This window comes from Primulina tabacum, chromosome 9 (genome assembly GCF_025594145.1).
Source record: "Primulina tabacum isolate GXHZ01 chromosome 9, ASM2559414v2, whole genome shotgun sequence".
NCBI lineage: Eukaryota > Viridiplantae > Streptophyta > Magnoliopsida > Lamiales > Gesneriaceae > Primulina > Primulina tabacum.
This window is the reverse complement of record NC_134558.1, coordinates 35,942,205-35,963,742: the sequence shown is the minus strand read 5'-3', so window position 1 is coordinate 35,963,742 and position 21,538 is coordinate 35,942,205. Positions and strand designations below refer to the sequence as shown.

General features: G+C 33.4%; 2 protein-coding genes across 2 annotated transcripts; one reads left to right on the top strand and one right to left on the bottom strand.

Annotated features, from left to right (window-relative positions):
* Positions 1-7,067: 7,067 nt before the first annotated feature.
* LOC142504458 (protein ANTAGONIST OF LIKE HETEROCHROMATIN PROTEIN 1-like) lies at positions 7,068-8,387 on the bottom strand. Its single transcript, XM_075617321.1, has one exon. It carries the CDS (start codon positions 8,385-8,387, stop codon positions 7,068-7,070), a length of 1,320 nt encoding a protein of 439 aa, XP_075473436.1.
* Positions 8,388-11,182: 2,795 nt separating this feature from the next.
* Positions 11,183-13,004, top strand: LOC142555645 (ethylene-responsive transcription factor CRF2-like). Its single transcript, XM_075666645.1, has one exon. It carries the CDS (start codon positions 11,788-11,790, stop codon positions 12,808-12,810), a length of 1,023 nt encoding a protein of 340 aa, XP_075522760.1. The 5' UTR covers positions 11,183-11,787; the 3' UTR covers positions 12,811-13,004.
* Positions 13,005-21,538: the final 8,534 nt, after the last annotated feature.

Genomic DNA, 21,538 nt, shown 5'->3' with positions numbered 1-21,538 from the left:
TAATTACATATTTCTTCCCTTGTAAATATTTTCTTAAAACATATATGAAAAGACAAAAATTTGTATGAGATGGTCTCACCGGTTATATTTTGTGAGACGGATCTCTTGTTTGGGTCATTCATGAAAAAAAATATTATTTTTTATGCTAAGAGTATTACTTTTTATTGTGAATATCGGTAGAGTTGACCCATCTCATAGATAAAGATTCGTGAGACCGTCTCACAATAGATCTACTCATATAAAAAATCTTGTGCATGGAATCATAATATTTCTGCCAAAACTTAATGAAAAAGACCTTTAATTAATTTGAACCACACAATAATAAATTAATAAGTTTTTTTTTGTGAAACAGTCTCACGGATTGAGACGAATTGATACGATATATAATTATCATGAATATTGATTATTTTGACGTAAAACTGAAATTTTTTTTATAAGATGAGTATAATCGAAAATCTTTCTTACAAAAAGATTTATGTGATAACAAATATAGTGAAAAATATTATTTTTATTGTTAATTTCGTGGCTCAAAGTAGTCGTCAATCATTAGCTAGTCAATACAACCTAGCCATCTCGGGGTTGATGTTCATTGACTTGTAGTAACATCACCACTTGTAGGTTTAAATTATAAAAGCAATTAATATATAATTCGTCAACTAGTAAGTCCCGAAAATTAAACAATAAAACAGAATTTGGCATTTTTTCCTTAGTCCAAACAAAGCCCAATGCATACTTTAGGAGAATTTGTCGATTCTATTGTACTTAGGTTTCTTGTCTTTAAGTCTATGAAGCGTTTATCTTGTCCACAATTATGATCCCCCATTCCTTGCTTCTTTCACTCCTTCATTGATATGCTTTATTTAAGATTTTACCGGTGTATTATAATTCCTTATACCAAGAAATAGTGATTATTGAATATTTTTGTAATCTTAAACATGATATTTTTATTTTGAATCAGATGACAGGTACTATGTTATAATTTGATCTCGAACTTGAGAAATCGTCCCAAATTTGTGACATTTTTGGTGTCACGTTACAAAAATTACCGATATATTGAAGGTTCTGTACGTGTGAATCTACAGGTTCAAAAAGAGGGTTTTTGTTTGCGGATGCTTGACATGTTGTGAAGCGAATGTACACAAAAATCACTGCAGTCTTTTCCGGGCTAAACGCCAATTTAGAGTTCATTGGCCACTGTTATGAACGGCTTAGCAAGTTAATAAAGCATTACCTAAGATTGTCTTAAATGACAATAGAATAGGCAATTTGAAGTTTAAAAATCACAGTAATTTATAACTACATGCATATTTATGTCCATAATGTTTATTTTTTACAAAATACATAAATATACAATTTGGATTTTTTTAACAATAGAGTTTCGGTCTCAAATTATATATTATATTTTAGATAATCCCATCAGTTTGGAAAAATTATTTATAATTATATTAAAATGTTGCTAGACATTCCAAGATGCCCCATGGTCAAGAAATCATAGTGGCGACAAAAATTGCCTAATTAGCCGTATTATGGACACAACAAGAAAGCATTTCCAAACACAAACGGGTGAAGTATACTCCAAACCAGTTGAAAAAAACAAATAGGCAAAATGATTGAGAAATTTCACTATTTTAAGGGACATTTTTTTAAGTTAATCGCATAAAATTCGTATGATGATGAGAGCCCAACAACTAATCAATGATCGACACCTAACAAGGCTTTAGCATTACGACGTGCCAGGTAGACCAACCACTTGTTAGGGCACCCACATTGGTATATTACCGATGATACCGTACCGAAATGTTCGGTATACCGATTTTTTCGATAAGTTCGATAGTTTTTCGGTCGGTTTTCGGTATTTCGGTATTTCAGTATTTTTTCCCACCCCTAATCTTGGCTGACATGGCAGCCAAAAAATTCATCAGAATGAATGTCATTATTTCACATAAAACAAAAGGCATACATATATATATATATATATATATATATATATATATCAAATGTCTGTTTGAAAGATATTTAATTAATATAAAATAAAAAAAAGTAAATGGACAGTGAGACCCATAAATAATGAAAGTTGATATTAAATGAATGTGAGTGTATGTTAATAATGGGAGAGTGTTAATATAATGATTATGTGGCTCGTGGACCCCATAATTTTTGAAGAGATGGAAAGTTAATAACATAGATTAATGACTACGGATACGGATGCCCTTACAACGATAAAGTACATAAAACTTTGATAAGAAACCGGTGAACAATATGGGAACAAAATATAGTAGACAAAGCTAAAATAAATCAAATCGAAGCATGTACGAAGTTCATTGTCCTTAAAACAAATTCGTCCCTCTGATATGTGCTTTGATGATGAATTTGGACATTTGCTTCTCAAGATACAACGGGCAGACCCGTAGTGATGTAGGCACAAATCACTATGCGGGCGAACGAAAATGTTCCAACAAATTTAAGTTATACCGATAATTGATTATCATATATATCAAATTTCAACAAATTTTTTAACTGTACCATATTTTATATCAATAAAAATTCTACGCGTGACAATTCTATAAGAAATGTTATTAGAAATGTAGATAATTTTTTCCACGAATTTTATCAAATTTTAAGAAGCTTTTATGCTAATTAAGTTTGGTTTAATGGATATGATCTGGAAGAAATAATTTGATAAGGGAAAGGTTTTGAGAAGAATGTTTTGGAAATTCATCATTAAAATTCATCCTAATTATTAATTATTATTGAAAAATGTCATTAAAATCCACTTTAATTATCAAGTAGATTTGAAACTCATTTGAATTTTTTTTAAGAAATGCAGAATTCATTGGTCCAAGAAAAACCTTAATTTTATGAAAATTTTAAAATATGTTATCCTTGCATCACTGTACATGTTGTCCCATGTATATATACCATTTATACGCTCCGATAGTTAGTATTTAATTAATTGTATTTGTAAGTATTTAGCCTAATTCTTTAATGTACTTATATTTCAGCGAAACTAAATTTGAATATGCGGTGCAATATATATCCGAAAATGAAGGCCTAAATAAATTCTATGTAGGATGATGGAGGGTGAAGAGATTATTAAATATAGAATTTTCTTTTTTTTCCTCAATCATTAAATTGATTATTCTCACTCTGCCAACTGTTGGATGCACACCTTTATGCTTGATTCTTGCTAATTTGCTGCAATAAAAACTTTTTTGTTTGGCACCGGAGAATATGTAGTCGTTATCCGCATCTCTGCATTGGATAAATCTTCGAACTGAACATAGTATGTAAACCATATTAAACTTAAGTTATATAGTTTAAAAGATTTAGATTACACACAGTACCATTACTACTAATTATAATTTTTGGTAAAATAATAAGAACTCGATACCTCTCCTAATTTTTATCAACCATTATATATTAATCATCAAGACTTGTGTAGATCAACCACCATAATTTTGAAAAAACAGACTAACTAAAATTTTGCTGGTGAATCAATTAATTCTAATTAATGAAAAAAATTAACGCAAATTTTTAATATATTCCAACAATTCGAGCATAATTTTTAATTGTCATCGTTCTAATTTTAGAAATATATTATGTATATAGTAGTTGCCAACTATTACTACAATTAATTATATTTAATGCAATCAATGATAAATTTATTAATAACTGGAACTTATCAAGTCGGCTTCTTTTGTTTGATTCGTTGGTGGGAGATACTTGGACCTCTTTGGAATTCAGGTGGCCCAATAAGCTCGAGCCGGCCCAGTCTCATTCCAGTGCGAGTAATTACTGTTTTACCCCTCGTGTTTTTCTTTCTGTTTCTTTTGCCGTGCTCCTTGTTTTGAAACATGTTTTGGAATTAAGGTTTAAAGATTGCTAACTTGCGTGCATTTGAATGGGAGGAGTTCATAGCGGATATATAAGGTTATCCCCACTTGTGTTAGAGTATGCTTGAAATCCATTCATTTTAAATTCTAAAAGAGTGGATTTCAAATTTGTAAAAATTAATTTTTAACGAATGGAAATATATTTTTTGGATATGATCATCAGAATTTGCTAATAGGAATTTGGAGCTATGTTTAAAATCCAAACTCGTGTATCGATAGTTGAAATTCGTTTTAGAGTACTAAAATTTGTTTGGCTAAATTCAATATTTAGATTTATATGTATCTTATATGAATGTAATCTTTATTAACATACATTTTTACGGACATGCACATACTATAGCTATAATCATAAAATAGGAAAAAATTTACTTTTAGTCTTGTAATTTTAAATTTTTTTTATCTTGTTAACAATGAACTTATATTTTTTTATCATATAATTTTTATATTTTTAAAATTTTTGGTTTTGTTATGATAAATTTCATTGTTATTATTGTTAAAAAATGCATGTAATTTGACTCAAATCCTCGTTATTACGGGAAGATACCGGCACAGTTTTAATGAAGAATCACGGTAACCATTAATTGCGAATCCCCCCTAATCGCTAAGTGGCTTGGTAATAATTCCATAGATATATTTAATAAATTCGCCAAATTTTTTTTTGACTTATGAAATATTGATTATGTAAAAATTTAATAAAGTTGTTGCTACAATACAAGTTGAAAGCGAGAGGCTGGCTCACAATCAAACGACACAAATATTGCACGGATTGATCTGTCAAAGAGAGAACCAATATCACACTATTGGGTGGTTAAAAAATGAGCCTGAGCACCACGGTTAAACGCTGTGTTTCTTATATTAATGGCATCAAATCCTAGGTTGCCTGCCACGTTTTCCCTGATGTCCATTTGTAAAAAATAAAATTTTAAAAAAATAATAATTAGATTCATCCATGCATGTTTCGTGAGACAATTTCATATATATTTATTTTTCAAACAAGTCAATCGTATCTATATTTATAATAAATAATATATTTTGACATAAAATTTAATATATTTTTTTGAATAACTCAAATAGAATATATATCCAAAAAACAGTTTTTTTGCTAAAAATAATATTTGATTTTATCGTTATTTTTTCGTAAATACTAAAATACGAATTTAAAATTTTTTTTGTGCCTTCATTTGTTTTCATATCTCCCAAAAAAATCATCATTTTTATTTCAGAAATATATATAATTATAATCACGCTTATATTATATTTTGACTTACATAATATTTTCTCTGATTAGTACAAATTGAACATCTAAAAATGAGGTCATTTTCAACCCATAAATTTATTTTGGTGCAGTTTCTGTATCAAATATAACATTCATGTCCAACCCATTTACTTTAAATCTTACGCTAAAAGTTATATTCCGTAGAATATTCTTTTTGTTTACTATTTATTTATAAATTTAACAATATAATTATAATTAATGTTAAAATTAGTATTAATTATTAAAATAATATATTATTGAATATATTATTATTAAAGATATCTAATTATTAAAATAATATAATTATTTTATTAAAAGAATGTTAATTATAATTATTTTAAATATATGATTGAATTTATTATTATTTAAAGATATTTAATTATTAAAATAATATATTATTATATAAATAATATTTATAATTAATATTTATAATTTAAAAAAAAAACAAAAAAAATAAAAAAAAAATAGAGCTCTGCGCCAAGTTCCCCCTCTGCGCAGAGGGAAAATGGAGGGCCAATTCTATCCTACCCCAGGTGAGTTACTCCCCTTTAGTTTTTTCTTATCCCTGTCTTTTTTTTATTATTATTATTATTATTATATTTCACACTACTTTAACCAAAATCAACCAAACTAATCATTAAACTAATTTCGTTTCATGTATATAACATGTGTTATATCATTATATTATTATTCTCAAATTTTAAAACTTAATATTTTATATTTAAAAATTACATGAAATTTTTATTTGATAGTAACTTTCGAGATTTGAGATTTTCATTTCTATTATTCTTATTTTTGTAGTAGAATAATATAAAATGTCAAAAATCAATATTTTAAAATTTAATTATTATAACAAATTCTATGTTATACCCATTTATAAACGCTAATAAATTTACTGTAGCTATTGATATATTTTAAGAAAAAATGATCTAATGGCAAAAATAATTACTAATGGCGGGAATAAAAGGTGGAAATTATCTAATAACCGAACTAAAATTGATAAAAATAAATAAAAAAGTTGACATGTATAGATTATTTAATAACAGGGAGTAAATCTCCCGGAGTAGGATAGAATTGTCCGAAAATGGAGCTGTGCTATTTAAAAAAAGACCTCATTTTGATGTAGGGTTGGATATGCCCTGAGCATTCGTTGGTTTCGAATTTAACGGAAGTCCCCTCCGATAGTCACGTGACCTGAATCGCCGTTCGCAAATTCCCAGGAAAAATTAATTTATTAGGGGAAAAAAATAACACCTCCTTGTGCAACTGACCTAGATGAATTCACTAATCTACCCCTACCTAATAATACTGGCGTGTTGTTACACGTGTCAATATCCTAGGTCCCCATCGGATGTGGCGGTTCGGTGAAAATATCTCGCCGCAGGGGGTTATAAGGGCATCCGCATCCGTCGGAATTAATCCATGTTAATAACTCTCCATCTCATCAAAAATGATGGGATCCACGAGCCACATATTCATTACATTAACACTTCCTCATTATTAACACACAACCACATTCATTTAATTTCAATTTTCATTATTTATTTGTCCCACTGTCCACTTACTCATTTTTTTTATTTTTAATTATTTCAATTTCTTTCTAATATTTCTAAAATTTTACAACAAATATTACTAAAAATAATTAATTTTATTATTTTAAAAATAACTTAATTCCAATATTTATTAAAATATTATTAAGAAATGAAAAAAAATTGGACTTTTTTATTTAAAATATTATTTAAAAAATGAAAAAACAACTGTTTAATAGTTTTATTTATTATTTTACGAGTTTCATTTATGTAAATTTAAAAATTTATTACAAATTTGACTGAAAACGTACACATAGGAAACAACAGTTGAACATAATGAAAAACAACATATAAATCAAACATTTTGAAATTTGTAATAAACTGACTTCACTAATTGTTGTTGTACTCTGTCCAAATATGCTCAACTAAGTCAGCACGAAGTTGGTGATGTAATTGAGAGTCACATAGTTCGGAATTTCTACGGAGATAATCATGAAATCCTCGGTTTGAGCCTTGGACAGGTTGTGCGGGTTCGTCACCTTCGTCGTTAGACCAATTTGTCACGTTACACCCATCATCCTCAACAATCATGTTGTGCAAAATAATGCATGTTAACATAATATATTTTAATTTTTTTCTGTACCAATAACGAGCTGGACCTCTAACAATCGCCCATCTAGATTGGAGCACTCCAAATGCCCGTTCAACATCTTTTCTTGCAGACTCTTGTCTTTCCTTAAACAATCTCCTTTCAGGATACTCCGGACAAGGAAAAGCCTTAACGAAAGTAGCCCATTCCGGATATATTCCATCCGTTAGATAGTAACCCTTCGTATAATGAGTGACATTAACTGTGAAATTGATCTCCGGGGCATTTTCTTGCAAGATATTGTTGAATATGGGAGATTCGTACAACACGTTAATATCATTACGTGAACCCGCGACCCCGAAGAATGCGTGCCATATCCACAGATCTTGAGATGCGACTGCTTCAAGTACGATTGTCGGCGACCCATGGCCTCTGGTAAACTGCCCTTTCCAAGCAACTGGACAATTTTTCCACTGCCAGTGCATACAATCAAGGCTACCCAACATGCCAGGGAATTTGTGTTTCTCTTCGTGCATTTGAAGAAGACATTGAATATCATCAGCATTCGGCCTTCTCAGGTATCGATCACCAAATATTTCAACCACATTTTGGCAGAATTTGAAAAGACACTTGATGGCAGTTGATTCCCCCATACGTAGGTACTCATCAAGATGGTCGGCAGGGACTCCATAAGCCAATTGACGTATAGCAGCTGTGCATTTTTGTAGTGGTGACAATCCTTTCCTTCTAGCAGCATCGTTCCTCATTTGAAAATACATTGAATTGGCCTCAAGTGCTTTCACAATGTGAATGAATAACTCTCTTCGCATACGAAATCTTCTTCGAAATATATAATCTTGATACACTGGGCTGGCGGAAAAATAATCATTGACGAGCCGCAAGTGACCGGCTTCACGATTTCTTTGGATGAACCTTCTTCTTCGTCGAATATCGTTACTACTTTCAGAAGATTCATGTATTTCTCTGCTTAGTTCAAGCATGCATAACATCATTTCTTCTCCCGGATCACAAATTTCGTCATTAACTTCAGCTTGTACTTCGTCTTCGCTTGTTGGGCTAGAGCTCGAGCTCGAGCTCGAGCTTCTCGAAGAATGAGACATTGTATACAAATAAGGATTAAAGAAATAAATATTGAACCTACAAATAGAAGTTTGAGAATGGTAGAGAATATATATTGAGTGTGGTTGATGAGTAGAAATGTGTTGGATGAATGAATAAATTTGTAGAAATTGATTTGTAATTATAGTGATTTATTATTATTATTTTATTTAACTAGCCGTTATAGTTTGTATTTTACAATATTATATAAAAACTAGCCGTTATAGTTTGTTAAATATGATACGTAGTATTTATTTTTCAAAAGAGTCGTTGGCGAATAATGTTAGTAGCGACGCTTTTGAATTGGCGACGATTGTTAAATAATGATTAGTGACTTTTTTTAAAAAACTTTCGAAAGTAGCGACGCTTTTGAATTGGCGACGGTTTTTCAAAAACCGTCGCAAATTCCGGAATAACGCCGTTCATTCTCATTAATTTCTTGGCTGCCATGTCAGCGAAGATTGATAATTTTCTTGCCCACATTGGTGCATGAACATTAATGGACGTTATTAACACTCATTAATGCACCAATGTGGGTGTCCTAATCAACAACAATGTGAATGCATATTTTGAGAATAATTATATATTTTAACGGTTTTATAAATTACGGGAAATTTGCCTTCAGTCTCCCGCCGTCGTTTTTTTTGTGTTTAGTCCTTGGGTACTTTTTTAGTATCACATTTTCACATGAAGTGTACCACATTTTGTATGACATAGTACCACAATTTTGTGGGTAGGGAGTGAACCCAAAGAAATGTTTTGATTGGAGATTTTTCACCAACTTCCCCTATAAATTACACTGATATAGTTTTAATTTTTATATTAGAATTGTGAAATGATCAGTGCATTAAATTAGTTAAATTTATATGATATCATTGTTTAATTGTGTGCGGAAATTATATAAGATTCGACACTATCCAATGTGTACCGATTTTTTCTCGCATGCTCATTTATATCTTCACACACACTTGTATAAAATTTATCATGGATTACCCATCTCATAACCAACATGGTTTTTATCATCGCGTGTTTATGTCTATGCTCTCACGGATCTTATGAAATTTCTCAAAGACGTATCTCATAATTGCTCAAAAGTCAAGCATATTTTACTTTGTAATTTTTACGTGAAGAACTCTCAAGAAAATGCAAATTGATTTTATGATTAGTATCCTGCATTATTAAATATTTTATGTTCTCGTTCTGAGATGGATCAATTCATCCATGTTCTCTGTTATCAAGTCATTGATGAAGTTTCCATCTTTCATATATCAATAACTCATATTATATACCACGTATCGTCTTAAGATCTTTGGCTCGGATGGTCGCGGTGGTTTTGTTCAAACGAATGTTGAAAAATAGGTTTATATATCCGTCTGTTACTTGGCACACACGATACACATTTAAAATGACATACCACGAATGTGTAACTTTTATTATGTTATTGATTGATTATTCAAAAAATGATAATACAATTACATTTAAATATATTAATGAGATAACATGTGAAATGAATTTTAAATATATTATGAATAATATATAAACTAAGAAAATTAAGAGATAATTTTAGAATATACAGTGATAATTTTTTTATATGAATAAACAATGTACTTAGCCTAAAATAATAATCTTTTTATATTTTAAAATAAAAATCCAATCTCTTATAAAATTATTTTTTATTTTGATATATATTTAGTTTTTTTTCTAACTTCGTTAACTGTTTATACAATTTAAATATGTCAGTTTTTTTAATAAAATGAAGTATTTCATAATATATACATTTAAAATTCAGTTTTTATGATATTAAAAATTTTGCATAAAAATATAATATTATGCGTGCATAAGTCCAAATACTAATAATTTAGTTTGCATGTGAAAGTCATGGCTTAAAAAAGTTATATAAAGCTAGGCTTTAGATACGAATTTATTGACGACATGTTTTCTTACAAAAACATTTTTCCTCAAAAACATTTCTTTTTAAATCTTTTGATTTTTTTATCTATATTTTTAAATTCCATCATTCTTTTACATATACAATTTAAAATTTTTAGATGATTATATCATTTTTAATAAAAAAATTTTATGAAAACAATTTTTAATTTGAAAATAACAAAAATCATATTTAGATTATTCTAACTATTGTTTGCCAAAAAAAAAAAAAGATACTAGCATAAATTATGTTTACATCGATAAATTTTAGATTATTGATTTCAAATAAAAAAAAAAGATACTAGTATAAATTATGTTTACATCGATAAATTTTAGATTATTGATTTCAAATAAAAAAAAAAAAAAAAGATACTAGTATAAATTATGTTTACATCGATAAATTTTAGATTATTGATTTCAAATTTTGCGACTTATTTGGATAGACAAATTTCATTTCATATCAAATTATACAATTTCAATAATAATTATAATATATTTTAAATTATACCAAAGAAAAAAATAATTTTGAATCATATCTCAAATAATTTATAAGTCAAATGTCTCTTAAAACCAAATCATCAGCTCAAGCTCAAAAGTTTTTTTGCTGTCGTACTTCTCAAAAAGTACTCTCATTTGGTGTTAGTTAATATACAAATTCTCTTATGTTTTAATTTCCTCCCTACTTAAAAAAAAAAAAACATAATTTCCTCCCTACTGCAGATTCTCAAAATTTTCCACCACTTATAGCTTTTAAATCTCCACCTATAATGCAAGTTATTGCTAGTTACTAGAGCAGTATAAGTATTTCACCCCATTGAATTAGAATAATACGCGTATTATTAAGAGAAAAAGAGTAATATATATATATATATATATATATATTTCGGCATAATTAAAGCTACAGTAGCACTACTACTGCCAATTCCAGCTATCAGATCCTATAAATGACTGGCTTCGGCACACATTTTTCGGTCTTCACCGCAACTGACGAAGAAGAAGCGCATTTCAAACATGCGCTCTTTCATCTCTCTCTTTTAAGCTCCTCTTAAAACACTCCCTCCACCGAAAGGGAAGAAAACTTGGTTTCCTATACTTTCTTGAAGAAATCCTCGATAAGAAAAGCGAGGAATCCAAGTTCCCATCTACGTTTTCCTCTAAATATCCACCCAAAAGTCACAGCCTTCGTGAAAGGAATTAATCATCGGTCTCCATTTGATTCCATTCATCATATATTCCTTCTTCCCTTTCCCCCCTTCAACTTTCCTTGATTATTTCACCACTTTTTCAGTCGGAAGTGTGTGGTGGTTGTCTAAAGTTGTCCTTTCTTCTGGTCGGGCTACGCTTTAGCGTTGCTCTTTCTCTTTTTTCCCCAAGAATCTCTCCGTGCAGACTGCTTTTTCAACCCATCGCGCTCCCAAACCCTTTCGCTTTCAATACGAATCTGCTAAAACTTTCGAGCAAAACAATCTCAGCATAATGGTGCCTCAGGAAGAAAAAAATATGCTGTCTAGTAGAGCTAAATACAGTGAACACATAAACCAGACGACAGTTCTCAGCAGTCTGGAATATTCCATTCCCGGAAGAAGTAAGCCGGAGACGACCACGACCACCATTTGCCCCAGAACCATAAGAGTTTCAGTCACAGACCCCGATGCAACCGACTCCTCCAGTGATGAAGAGGAGGGATTTTTTTTCAAACGCAGAAGAGTCAGAAAATTCATCAACGAGGTGAGAATCCAGCCTTCTACCAGAGACAACGAAAGTGTCAAAGAGAATGCTAAGGTTACCCGCCCGTCGGTTGCCGTGATGAAGCGAAAGAAGAACATTGGCCGGAAAATCGAGAGACGAGCGCAGGAGGTAGGAAATGTACGGAAGTTTCGCGGTGTCCGGCAGAGGCCTTGGGGTAAATGGGCGGCGGAGATCAGAGACCCCTCGAGGCGAGTACGACTTTGGCTGGGCACCTACGATACTGCTGAAGAGGCTGCCATGGTGTACGACCACGCGGCTATCCAGCTGCGTGGACCAGACGCGCTCACAAACTTCTCGACGCCACCTGCCATTGACGAAAAAACCGGCTCGGGGTACAACTCCGGCGAGGATTCAAACAACAACGCCAAGTCCCCGAAATCCGTCCTCCGGTTCGCCTCCGCAGCTGACTCTCAAGCCGAGGCTGAAGCCGAGTCGTGCTCCGGAAACGATGCATTGTCAACGAAAGAGGTGGAGGATGAGAATTTCTCGGATTTTCTGATATTTCCGCCGAGAGACGATAACATATTTCGCGAGTTTGAAAACCCACTACCTCCACCCGACTTGTTTGAGAAAACTGGTATCACTGATAATATCTTCGGATCGGACTTTGATCGCTGCAATGATATGCTTATCGGGTCAACTCTCGATCTTGGTTTTGATTTCGGATTTGGGTCATCGAGTTGGCCAGTGGATGACTACTTTCAGGACTTTGGGGACATATTCGGGTCGGATCCTCTGATAGCACTCTGAGCATTATTCTATTATTTATATAAAATTGTAGCTTCAAAATCAGCAAATTTGTTTTGTTGATTTTTCGGCAGTTTTGAGAATGATCGAGTCTTTTTTGTTTAATCTTCAGCTTTGTTAATTTGTATTTTATTAGTCAACTATTGTCATTAAAATAAATTCTACAAGAATTGAGTTAATGTCATTGTTGTGTTTCGGTGCTGTATTTACGTACTATGACCCTTTGTCTTCCTCCGCCCGCCAAGCACGTGTGAGATCACGTGACTCTTGATGTTTTGAATTAGGTGGAACAATGAAATGGAATGAATTCCCCGTTAAAATATCTACACGCACTTCAGTGAAAACAATTTGTTAGCCCTCAAATTTGTCAAATTATTTGTCAGCTTTGAATTTACATGATTGCTTACTGAACTTTCAATTTCATTTGGCTGGATTATAATTAAATGCACTCAAGGTTTAGTACATTCTTTGGTATTTGTTTTCCGTGTGTTTTTTATGACGTGGGAATCACATGCGATACACTTCGATGTGCATTGAATAAATATTCGAACTAACGCAATAGTAGCAAACTACGTTAGCTAGATAAATCACATTGGACAAGTTATGTATGATAAAATCGTCAGAAAATTAAATTTCTGGTCATTAGTCAAACGGTGAGCTACTCTATCAATTCGAACGTCGGGGGTTAATGTCGGGGCTTGTTAACCGTGTGTATTTACAGGTGTTGTGTGGTTTCGCCTTCTGTTTGGGTAAAGTATTCAAAATTATACGACAAATTCATAGAGAAATTCAGCAACCATACTTGTTGTCTTTGACTACATTTTTTCATTGGGACACACAAAATCATAAATCATCAATGTATGGGGAGTGCTCAGTGTTTTCCCTGGTGGGATGATGCTTATTGGGACCCCTGTTCTTACTTTTGTCACTTGCCCAAATTTAGAAATTACAGCCCCAAACACTCCAAATTTATTATCTTCAATCCTACGTTATTTGGTAATGTCAGATGAAAAATGAAACTTTCTTCGCAGACTCAGGGGAGAAGGTTGGGGGTTTAATTTAATAGCCCAACCGGGTGGTCCAAACAAGTTTAATTTCCATAATCATTTACTATATTTTGATTAAAACTTTGAACAAATTATTGCTGCTAAAAAATTTCAAATATGTGCGTAAGTTGAATCAATCTTATGTCACGAATTCAACAGAAATACCCAAATCTTATAATCCATAAGCATCGACCTGAATCCAACCTTAACTTTTCCTCAAAATATCAAGCCTAGCTCGAATTAGTATTCTCAAAACACACATACAAAAAGAGCCGTATGTCTGTATCTCCGATCACTGCATGCAGACACAATTGACAATACAGACAGCAGAAGCACTGATTGTGGTCCTAGGATGAGCTAGCTGGGAGTTGGACACGACATAGATTTGGACAAACAACTGGCGTTTATTGAACCATTGCAGCACCAGAAAATCTTGAAACTTTTATGTACTTATGCCAATGTATTTGACCTTTTTACTTCTTATATAAGTCAAGAATCATTTAATTATGCTTGTCTTTGCGCAATATCTCTCTGCATCCCCCATCGTCACAAAATTAATTGTCATTGGACTGGAAAGCTACATCATTTGCATTATTAACTTCACATGTATCTTTTAAGGGTAAATTTATTTGGGAGCAGTAGCACCCCTTCAGAAAAGTTGAGCCAATTGATCCCTGATTTTGAACCAACTTAAACAAAATAAATTTATTATTTACGCTATGCACAACTAATAACAATTAAGTATATTTGTTGAAAACAAAAATAAGAATTTTTCTTTTGTTATTTATGAAAGAGAAACCGAATATATAATCATAAAATCCACGTTTTATAACTTATCATATTTTTTAGTGTTTCTTCAAGTATACGTAGTTTGTAGTCTAAGTTTATATACGAAACCATGGAATATTAGTTCGCGTATATATCTTATGTAGCTAGAATTGTAATAATTTGTTTTTTTTTTTCAAGGGTTATCTCATTCAAATTTTGAACTGATCATTTCAAATACGTTATGTTTAAATTAAATTGAAAACCAAATTATTTCCTAAAGAATCCAACCAGATCATCAAAATACAACTCTATCAAGTACGGAGACACGAATAACCCGAATGCCCCCACCTATACACATATTTCTGTGCCAACGAGTTTCAGTTTCTCGACTCAATCCAATATAAGACGAGATCAATAACATGGTCCATCGTATAGTAAAAACTGATATTTTAAGTGTTCCACATAAAACATGCATGGAACTTACATATCCTACAATGAACACCATTAAAATGAGCATAAATTTTTTTGAGTTTTTGATACGATTTCACGAATATATGTGTGTGATACGAGTTGACTCAGTTCATACTTGAAGCGATATATAATAATAATATCGACATAAAAAAAGTAATATTATTTCACGAGTCGTGTCGATTTTGATATCCGTCTCACAAAAAATTGACTCACGAGACGATCTAAATTGAGTTTCCGTGATATTTCTCAATATAACATAAACTTGACCTAATTTTCAGTAAGTTGTTTTCATTGAAAACCCAATTTCTAAGCGAGCAGCTCAAGGAACATTTAAATTAAAGCCAACTGGTTCTTGGCTGATCAGGACAATTCAGAGATTTCAAAAGACACGTTCTCAGATTGGCTTTAATCTGAACTGATCGTATCTGCTAGAAAGCAGGCATATATATTCCGATTCATAAGTCACCCCTAGGTATTTTTGTCTATAGAATTCTAGTGTATCTATGGGGTGGGCCGTGGGTCCTTCAAATTAATACCTAGGCAACGTGGTGCAACTGTTTCTTGTTTTAATGGAGATACTCAACGATTCCGCTCCGGTTGTTTTCGGTTCAATTTGGATTTCTTAGGGCTGGTTTTGGATTCTTTATGTAATGGGGTGCATCGAATCTGGGACAATACATCGATACCAGTCACATTACTATTTGTTTTTCAATAATAATTGTTGTGAATTATAACAAATAATTACACAAAGCTAAAAAAATATATTGTAAGAATTGTTTTTTTATATGGATTTTATCAACTCAAAGCAATTTCATAACGTTGCTTTAATATCAGTTATTATATTCTGGGATATAACATTTACTCGATTTTATAAAGAGTACCGAATATAGTTACTATGGCAAAATATTAGGTGACAGTAGTATTTTAAACAAAAAATCTATGTGAGTTGTGGATATTACACCGCCACATAGAGGCATACGTCATTCAATAGGCCATGAAATTTAATCTGTATTTATGGTAAATTATAATTGTAGTAAATTTAGTTGGCGGAGTAATAAAGGTCATTTATTTTCACTGTTGTCTAATTAAAAAGATAGATGGATTGTAATTACATATTGCACTGCAAAAACACTGATCAATTAGCGACGGTCTTCTTCAACAAAACCGTCGCTATAGGCGACGGGAATTGATAAACCGTCGCTTTGCGAAAGCGACGCCAACTTCTGTTAAGGACCGCCAAACCGTCGTTAAAACCTGTCGCTTTAACCTATTAGCGACGAATTTAACCGTCGCTACTTGTTTTTTTTTTTGTAGTGTTGTTAATTTGAGAGTTGATATTTATATTATATTTTATGTTATTCACATTTAATATATCAAATTTATTCATAAATAGAGTATAAATAATAAAAAATAGAATGTAAATATCAACTTTCCGCTTATTTTTCCAACTTAACACCTCTTTGATTTTAACTTTTTTAAAAATTATGATACTACGAAAATGATATATTTTGAGATCGGGTGCATTAGCTCTAAATATTATCTAGAATGGAAAAGATTAAGGTAAAAAGAATGGCATCCCACATTGTCTGTATTAATTTTTTTAGAATTGTATATGTAGATTTGTACAATCGCTAAATTTTGGAGTATAGTTAGATTCAAATCAATGATTTTAACAAAATATCAAAACTTAGCTCTAATGTTATGCATTAAACTGTCTAATTAGCCACCCACTAAATATCACCCTTGAGCGAGGTATGTTAGATGTCTCACGTCGTCTATATTAAGTTTTTGAGAGTTGTATATGTAAACTTGAACAATCATCTTTTTTCGAGCTAACTATGGAGATGAAATTAAACTAAAATCCATGTTCTTAACAAGCTTTCTTCTTACAGAAATATAATATCAAAATAAAATAAAAGATGAAAATGGACGTGGAATAAACAAATCAATGTATTGGTGGTAGTACGAGAGATCTTTTTCCCTCGCAGTAACAATTAGCATCACATTAATGATGGCCGGATTTTGGCCTGTATATTTACGGCCTGAAAAAGAATTGGGCTATGGTCCCCAGGGGCCCACGATCCCACTTGGGCTGGTCCACCTGCACGCACTGTGTAGAGCAGGACTGCGCCTGCCACCACACCGGTGGCGAGTACAAAAGGCAGACGGTGCCACTTTGCTGATATGGACAGCCCTCCATGGACAGCCCTCCATTTATGCACGTAATCCCATTTTCTGAATCAAATTTTATATATATTTGATATTTTATGGAGAGGTTCATTAAGATCAGCTCCAAACAAGATTTTAAACTCTCCGTCCATTCCTAATCTAGGTGAGTGGCACATGATGGATTTCACTGTACGCTCCTATAAATATCATGTTTGAGCGTCAATTTCATTTATTCAATATATTGACTTTCAGCAACACCCTTAGCTTCTCTCTCATTCTATTATCACTATCTGACTTGAGCGTCGGAAGGGACGATGGCGGAACAACTCTCTCGGCCCCCTTCTAACGATCTCTTTTGTGATTTCAGGCCTAGAGTAAATTCGAAAACTTCATTCAGACTAGTATCACCTGTTGGAACCGAACCCTAAATTTCTATTGAGTATCATTGGCGCCGTCTGTGGGAAATTTGAGAAATGACTAGTAAAAGAGAAGAGTTGGGGATAATAAAAATTAAATTTTACCTATTTGGGTTGTGCCTAATAGAGGAGAAGAAAAATTAAATTTTATTTATTTGGACTACGCCTAGTAGAGGAGAAGAGTTGGGGAGAATAAAAATTAAATTTTACCTACGTAGACTGCGTTTAATATAGAAGAAGACTTGATGAGATTGAAAATTAAATTTTACCTATGTGGGCTGTGCCTAGTAAGGAAAAGAGTTGGAGAGAATAAAAATAAATTTTACATACTTATGCTGTGTTTAGTAGGAGAAGAGTTGAGAAGAAAGAAAATTAAATTTTACATACTTGAGCTGCGCCTAGTAGAGGAGAAGAGTTGGGGAGAATAAAAATTAAATTTTACCTACGTGGGTTGCGCCTAATAGAAAAGAAGAGTCGATGAGACTGAAAATTAAATTTTACCTACATGGGTTGTGAATAGTAGAGGAGAAGAGTTGAGGAAAAGGATAATTAAATTTTACCTACTTGGGCTACACCTAGTGGATGAGAAGAATTGAGGATAATAAAAATTAAATTTTACCTACATGGGTTGTGAATAGTAGAGGAGAAGAGTTGAGGAAAAGGATAATTAAATTTTACCTACTTGGGCTACACCTAGTGGATGAGAAGAATTGGGGATAATAAAAATTAAATTTTACCTACTTGGGCTGCGTTTAATAGAGGAGAAGAAAAATTGAATTTTACCTACATAGGCTGAGCCTAGTAGAGGATAAGATGTGATGAGATTAATATTACATTTTCCATACTTAGCTATGTCTAGTAGATGAGAAGAGGAGATAGAAGCAAAAGTTAGATTCTATTTATTAGGTCGAGCATGGCAGATGAAAAGACGTGAAGGGAAGGAAAGAGTTTTTGTACGCTCCCACTCTAGCTTATCACCTTGGGTAAGCTCGTACCCCAATATTTCCAAAACGTTGGGGATAAACTCAAAAAAACAATATATTAAAAAACAAGATACTCGATGTAAGAGACTAGGGAGACGAGCAAGTGAACCGTTGTAATCGAACAAAAGATTGGCCCGGGAAGAAGTCGACTCTTATCGTCAGCGAGATGGAGCGACACAGGCAAGTGGAAGCTATGCAATAGTAAGGATGGGGCGAGCATGCGAGAGGGCGAGGCGGCTGCGCGATGGGCGAGGGCGAGGGCGAGACTGGGATCGGGATAAGCACGGGCGTGGCTACAACTGGCGAGGGCGAGGCTGAAGGATGGCGAGGGAAAGTCGGCAATGAGGCAAGGGCGAGATGGTGATTAGAGGAGGCTGCGGGCGAGGTTGAGTAATGGCAAGGGTGAGTAGGCGAGGAGGCGAGAACGTCAGGCGCAGCGAGGTCGCTGGAGTGGGAGGGCGTGGGCGTGGGTAAGGCACGAACGTGTGAGAAGGTGGAAGAGGCTGTGAGGGAGGAGGCGAGGTGCAGGCGTGGGGCGTGGGGCGTGGCTGGGTGAGACTGCGGGGCTTTGGGAGAGAGCGGAGAAGGGGCGGCAGGCGAGCCTGGGAGAGAGGAAGTTGGGCGACGCTGCGCAAGGTGAGGCTACGACAAGGCTGTTGTGGTGTAGGGGCGAGGGCTGGCTAGCTCGGGTGAGAGGCGAGGAGGAGAAGGGCTAGGGTGAGCGACGAGGCTGGTGCAGTGGCTGTGGGAGGTGATGGACAAGGGCGAGATGTGAGAGGGGTGACAGGCAATGATGCGTGGGCTGGGCGACGGGTGAGGCGTGGGTTGGCGATGGTTGACGGGTGATGCGTGGTCTGGCGAGAGCGAGGTGCTGATTGGAATAAAGCGATATGACGAACAGGCAGAGGAAGAATGCACAAGTCACATATTGTAATCCAAGGGCAACGCAAATAATCGATATTCGATTCAGTGATTCAGTTCGACTTGGGATAGTAAGACTGATGATACCCTATGGATAGGCCCATCAAGATCAGGCCCAAACAAGACTTTGGACCTTCGGCTCAATTCTAAACTAGGTGAGGGGTCCATGATGTATCTCATGTACGCTCCTATAAATGTCAGGTTTGAGCGTCCAATTAATATATTCTATAAATTGACTTTCAGCAACATCCTTAGCTGCTCTCTCATTCTATTATAACTATTTGATTTGACCGTCGGAGAGACTATTGCCGGGACACCCTCTCGGCCCCCTTCTAACGGTCTCCTTTGTGATTTCAGGCCTAAAGTAAATTCAAAGTCTGCATTCGAACTAGTATCACCTATTGGAACCGAACCCTGAATTTCTATTTAGAATCAATAGCTAATAAAAAATAATCAAACTGGTCTAATGTCTCTTCCAAATGGATAATATTAAATACATTTGGGACATAATTTTAAATCGTACGATGCACCAACTTTAAATCGTTCACAAAGATTGAGTTCCCTAGTTTTGCTCACGAGTCATTATACTATCATAGGAACTAGATTGAAAGAAAAGCCGAGTGCTACGTCAATATCTTACAAACAAATATAGATATTGATGTCTCGGAAAGCTTTAGGATCATCTTTGGCCTGATCGGTCGAGTGAAGAAATATCAAAAAATCAGAGCTGATACCAAAATGCTAAGAGAAAACAAAGCTAGAACTAGCCTCGAGTAAAGTGAGCGTGTAACCTACCTCAACCACCATCTTCACTAGTGGCATGCAGCTAGCTGCCCGGGAAACAAGACATATCACTAAATGTTCATATAAGCCCGGCTGCGTATAATATTTAATACACCTTTTTTTTAAACTAATATTTTTTTTACAAGTGATTGGTTGCACAACTACAGCAATACCTTTTCAAATTGCATTCGTTATATATATATATATATATATATATATAATTTACTATACTATATAGTATATATTAATGAAATAGGAAGCTCCAAATGTATCTTAGTAGTTTAATCTTAATTTCGACTTGCATAAATAATATTCACCGACTTGTTTCCACTTATTTTGGAATACGGGCTTAAATTTAGAATTTCAAATATACATTTTTTAATATAACTTCAAACTTAGTATTTTGAAAGAAATAGAAAAATTTATTGCCAGAAAAAACGTTAATTAACCAAAAAACATCACTCCATTATTGTGAAATAAATTTTCCTTTCCACTGAAGTATACGCAAATTAGCCTTTTTTAAATAATATAACTAACGATTTTAAATTTATTATATTAGCAAACTTTTACCTTCATATTTCTTGCAGAGTGTTTTATAGGACTACTGCAATGAGATCTGGGGCCCTTTTCTGATAATGCTTCTTAATGGGCCTTCCTTTTTTAACAGGGCTGTCCATGTCTGAGCATTTAATTGGGCTTCTCATTGTGGTAAACTATTTCTCCATTTATTGTCCTATTCTTTACCTATTTAGGATTGTTATGTTCCCGGGCTTAAGCCCTCGAAATTGTATTTCTTGCTGGGCTTAAAATGGCTCGATCCAAATGGAATAAATAATTTAAACTGAATTAAGTTTTTTTTTAAAAAAAGGAAGATTAGATTTAGAATGCTTCTTAATGGGCCTTTATTTTCTAAGAAGGCTATCAATGTGAGTATTTTATTGGGCTTGTATTTGTATGTAAACCTGGTTGTGAGTATATGAGTAAGTCTCATGTTATGTATGTTACGTGTCAACTCTACCAATATTCACAATAAAAATTAATACATTTAGCATAAAAAAATAATATTTTTTTTATGAATAACCAAATAGAGACTGATTTCACAAAATACTATCCGTGAGACCATCTCACACAAATTTTATCTGTCGTGGATTTAATTTTTTTCCCCTCTTCGGGC